The sequence below is a fragment of the Silene latifolia genome, chromosome Y (assembly GCF_048544455.1).
Source record: "Silene latifolia isolate original U9 population chromosome Y, ASM4854445v1, whole genome shotgun sequence".
Lineage (NCBI taxonomy): Eukaryota > Viridiplantae > Streptophyta > Magnoliopsida > Caryophyllales > Caryophyllaceae > Silene > Silene latifolia.
Genome location: NC_133538.1, coordinates 249,238,162 through 249,243,329, shown reverse-complemented (window position 1 = coordinate 249,243,329; position 5,168 = coordinate 249,238,162). Strand labels below are relative to the sequence as shown.

At 35.8% G+C, this 5,168-nt stretch overlaps 1 protein-coding gene across 1 annotated transcript; it reads right to left on the bottom strand.

The window, feature by feature from the left end:
• Nucleotides 1–492: 492 nt before the first annotated feature.
• LOC141630419 (uncharacterized) lies at nucleotides 493–4,069 on the bottom strand. Its single transcript, XM_074443242.1, has 7 exons — nucleotides 3,657–4,069; nucleotides 2,918–3,509; nucleotides 2,625–2,820; nucleotides 2,432–2,484; nucleotides 1,907–2,338; nucleotides 1,130–1,757; nucleotides 493–953 (listed from the first exon to the last, which is right to left on the bottom strand). The coding sequence occupies exons 1-7, from the start codon at nucleotides 4,067–4,069 to the stop codon at nucleotides 493–495; spliced, it is 2,775 nt and encodes a 924-aa protein (XP_074299343.1).
• Nucleotides 4,070–5,168: the final 1,099 nt, after the last annotated feature.

Sequence of the window (5,168 nt, the reverse complement as noted above, 5' to 3'; positions counted from 1 at the left end):
GCAACATTCGCATAATGCACATCTATTAACCAAGTGCAGCCCACGAGTAATCAATCTATCCACTGTGGGTAAGCCATTATTCAGGACCATCATTCCTGTGAAAGAATGCTTAGGGTGGCAGCTTGAACCATGAACCAGAGAGGACCAAATGACATGAGCTCTTCTAGCTTGGATATAGTCATATATTACATTGGTTTCATACCTCATATGGGATGTGCAAGCCTCAAGCTGCTGGATAGCCTGAGCAGGGGACCCTTCAAGTCCTAAGAGGAGCTCTTTCATCTTTTATTCTAGTACCAGGAATTAGTAATAGATTGGTTTGCTACCCAAATACTAACATCTTTTAATACATAAGTATGTACCCATCTAGCCCAAACACAGTGAGGTCTGTAGAACAGTTTCCACACCCATTTTAGCATTTGTGCATAATTCCAACTTAGAACTTCTTTTATACCTATTCCCCCCCTCTAATTTAGGGGAACATAGCAACTGTCATTTCAGGAAAACATGTCTTCTTGACCCATCTGCAATGCCCCAAAGAAAATTCTTGCAAAGCTTTGTGATTCTCTTAGCAATTCCTTTAGGAAGTAACACACTTTCCCCCCAGAAATTGTTAACACCAAAAATAACAAAGTTAACAAGAAGAGCTTTACCTGCATAACTCAAACTGTGATTTGCCCAATGCATGATTCTACTCTTGATTTTGTCTAATAGGGGTTGATACATATCTTGAGTAATCCTTGTATTAAACAGAGGAAGTCCAAGGTATCTGAATGAAAATGCACCCATAGTAAAACCTGTAGCATCCAAAATGACCTTCCTAACATCATCTGCAACTCCACCCATATATAAGCCAGTCTTGGCAGGATTAGCATGTAATCCAGAGAGCTTACTAAACTGATCCAGGCAATGTGCTACTGCTTGTATAGATGGTAAGTCCCCACGAGTAAAAACTAACAAGTCATCAGCAAAGACAAGATGAGTTAGGTTCAATTGATAGGGTGATAAGATAAATTAACAGCCTTAGGGAGTTTTCTAAGTAACCTTGATAACACCTCCATGCATATGACAAAAAGATAAGGAGAAAGAGGATCCCCTTATCTCAACCCACAATTCCCTGGGAAAGAACCTTGAACTTCACCATTGATTAACAATAAGTAATATGGTGATGTTATGCAAGCCATAATCCAATCAACAAATTTAGAGGGGAAATTAAGATGAAGCATACTATCTTTAAGGAACCCCCAATTGACAGAGTCAAATGCTTTCCTTATGTCAACCTTTAACAAGCATCTGGGAGTGAGATATGCATGACCATATTTAGACACTAGCTCATGAGCCAACATAGTGTTGTAAAAAATGTCTCTATTAGCCACAAAAGCAGCTTGTTCAGGACCAATAATGGATTCAAGAACTTGCTTTAGCCTATTTCCAAGTATTTTACTCACCACCTTATAAAAAGTGGTGCAACAGGCAATTGGTCTAAAGTCTTTTACAGTGAGGGGGGTCTCCATTTTAGGAATAAGCACCAACAGAGTTGAGTTAGCAGCTTTAGGCATTGTACAAGTCTGAAAGAATTCAAAAATAGCTGCTTTAAAGTCATGTACAACCAAATTCCATGCATCCAAGAAGAACCTAGAGGAATACCCATCAATACCAGGGTTCTTGTTCCTGTCAATGGACTTTAGAGCATCAAGTATCTCTTGAACCCTAACCTGCTGCACTAGGAGATTGTATGTATCAAAGGGGATAGTATCCTACTGAAATAAATGGGCAGGAAGAGGTAGAACAGGGGAAGAAGTGCCCAAGAGGGTTTTATAATAAGAGATAAACCAAGGGAGACCTCTTTAGTTCCTGTACTTAGCTTCCCAGACTCATCCTAAATGCTTCCTATGTTGTTTCTGACTCTTCTATCAGCTAACCTGAAGTAGAAAAATGTTGTACTAAAATCATTTAGCCGAAGTTTCTGAACTTTGGCCCTTTGAAAAAGAACTTGTATTTCAGCTCTCTTCATCATCAGGTAATCTTGTAACAAATTTCTTTCCACATCAATAAGAGTAGGGTCCATGGGTGAGTTACTAAGTTTGTCTTGACATTGATAAAGTGCTTGTTTACAACCTGCCACCCTATCAGAGAGGTTAGTAAAAGAAAAAGTGTGAATTCTCCTTAAATATCCTCTAAGCTTTTTAAGTTTCAGAAACAAAGTACCAATATGACTACCAAAATACTGATTACTCCACCTTTCCTTCACACTATCCTGAAATTGGGGAGAAAGATGATTTTCAATGGGTAGGCATGTCAGCAATATTAACCAGGCAAGAAGAGTGGTTAGAGACTCCTACATTCAGGAAAGCAGCAGTTGAATAAATGTCAGACAACTATTGTGGGGAGGCTAAGATCCTGTCCAGCTTAGCCTATCTAAGGCCATCACCCTGCTTGTTATTCCAAGTAAAGTGACAACCTGTAGCTGGGTGATCCACCAAACTACAAATCATCCAGACAATGGCAAAAATCATTAATATCTGCTATTTGCACATGAGAGCTACCCAATCTTTCCTCCATTTTTAACACCACATTAAAGTCCGCTAAGCACAGCTAAAACAGAGAAACCTAGGAAGATATACTCTGAAGCTTATCCCAGAGCACCCTTCTGTTCAATCTTGCATTAAATGGATAAACAAAGGTCACTTCTATGCATTTGTGAGAAGCAATATGAAGCAAGGAACAATGAACATCCTTGATGGCATTATGCTTAACATGTGTTTCAATTAGAGCACCACAGTCCACCTTATTAACCAACAAGAAATGATGAGCTTCTTGCTGTTTTAAGGGGTCATTGAGACCCCTAATGTTCCAAGATGTGAGGATCATGGGAGGCATTTGCTTCCCCTAGATCAAATTCTAAACCCTTATCAACCACTTCATCCAAATCTTGCTCATCCCCAGATTCAACATCAACAGTCACCAGGCCAGTAGATGTAGGCTCAATAATATCCTCATTTTGAAGCATAGAGAATCTATTAAAAAGGTTTGTAGCCACTGTCTTCTTAACTGGACATTGCTGATAAACCTCTTTTTGGGGGCTAGTTGGTTTGTTGTTCCCAACATCTCCAGAATTTTGAGGTGATACAGGCTGTTTTGGCCTATAGACAGCTTTAGTCTTAGGTTTGCCGGCAGGATTGCACCTATCCTTAGTGTGCCCAATTGTTTTGCAACATGTGCAGAAATGAGGAACCCATTCATATGCAACTGACTGCAACAGAGTCCCACGATAAGGGGAATTTATCTTAATAGCCTTAGGTAGTTCCTTAGAATGGTCAACATCTATCAAAATTCTAGCAAAGGCCAACTTGCTCTTGTTAGTGGTATGTTCATCAGCACATATAGGATTCCCTACAGCACTAGCAACCTTACTCAGCCCAGCTTTGGACCAAAAGCAAGGGTCAAGGTTAGGGAAGAGCACCCACACAGGAACATGTGTTACATTCAGCTCATCTATGACAGTTGGGCTTCATGGCTTGAAAACTAAAGGAAAACCATTAACATTCCAGGTGTCTGACCTAATTTTGTTCATATGCTCAGCATTAGCAAACCCAAAATAGTGCTAGCCTTTAGAAAAGTATATAATCTCAAGGGTAGCAATATGTGTCCAATACTTAGAAACAAGGCTTTCAATCTGAACAAGGGTCAATTGTTTCCCTAGAACAGTACCCACTAAGGTCGTCTGCCAGTATTCTACCTCTTTTACAATATCCCCCTCTTCAATGGTAACTGAAGAATCAACCACATGGACATAAGAGAGATTCATAACTTTCGAGGAATTCTTCAAAACTTGGGAGTAAGTTTTCGAAGTAGACACCCTAGGAGCATCTTTCTTAGTCCCAGATCCTGACACATCTCCTGATGGTTTCGCCTTTCCAGACCCTAATGCCACATTGAGATAATCATTCAAGACCACATTCGTTGGTGAAGGCTCAACAGTTTCCTCCTCAGTCACCACAGTTGAATTATCCTTAGACGCAGATGGATTTGGAAGCTCCACTGCCCTTGGCGGCCGGCTCCTAGCCATGGTTGCCAAAGCTAGGTTTAAATCGCAATTTTTGAGAGAGTTTTAGAGAGAGAATCTAGAGAGAGGACCGAATTATAATTTATATTATAATTATTATTATTGTTGTTATTATTATTATTATTATTATTATTATATCATTATTAATATCATTATTATTGTTATTATTATTATTATTATTATTATTATTATTATTATTATTATTATTATTATTATTATTATTATTATTATTAATTAATTAATTAATTAATTAATTAATTAATTAATTAATAATCCTCATTATTATTATTATTATTATTATTATTATTATTATTATTATTATTATTATTATTATTATAAATATAATGGTAATTAAAATCAATAATATTCATATTAACATAATTACTACTATTACTAATAATATTATTAAAATGAATATTAATATTAATTAATAATATTATTATTAATAACATTGTTAATGTTAATTTTATTATTATTATTATTATTAATACCTAATTGTTTTTTCATATACGAACTTTACCCTTTCACATACACTTTTTCATAAACGTTCTATTTTGTACCCTTTTCACCCAAAACTTAACCAAATGAACTCTTAAATGAACATTTTCCCTAAAATTTAATTTAACTGCTCAAATGACTTATAACTTAAAAGATGAATTCTAATTTACCAACTAATAAATTAATTTACTTATTTATAAATTATTAATATTATTTGTTGAGTATTAATTAATTAATTAAGAAAATTTTATTTGTTTGTTAAAGATGAAATTACGGTCTGTCGATTATTATTTTTAATTAATTATATTAGGATTATTGGTGGTTCGTGGTGACTATCTAATCACTCAAATTAGGATGATACACGGCTAGACTTTGAACAAAAATCTAGCAAATGAGTGATCAATTATTTCACCTAATTAGGATTGATGGTGAATCGTGGTTCGTGGTGGCTACTTAGTTAATCACTCAAATTATTAAATTACCGGTAATAATATTATCATTAGTAATGTTCTTCTTCTTCTTCTTCTTCTTCTTCTTCTTCTTCTTCTTCTTCTTCTTCTTCTTCTTCTTCTTCTTTTTCTTCTTCTTCTTCTTCTTCTTCTTC

Bases quoted from the DNA above. Each gene is read 5' to 3' on its own strand.
- LOC141630419 (XM_074443242.1), bottom strand. From the start codon at position 4,069: ATGGCTAGGAGCCGGCCGCCAAGGGCAGTGGAGCTTCCAAATCCATCT. The intron at 3,510-3,656 runs GTATTGGACACA...CAAGCCATGAAG, and splicing joins ATTGAAAGCCTTGTTTCTAA to CCCAACTGTCATAGATGAGC. The intron at 2,485-2,624 runs GTATATCTTCCT...GATGATTTGTAG, and splicing joins GCTCTGGGATAAGCTTCAGA to TTTGGTGGATCACCCAGCTA.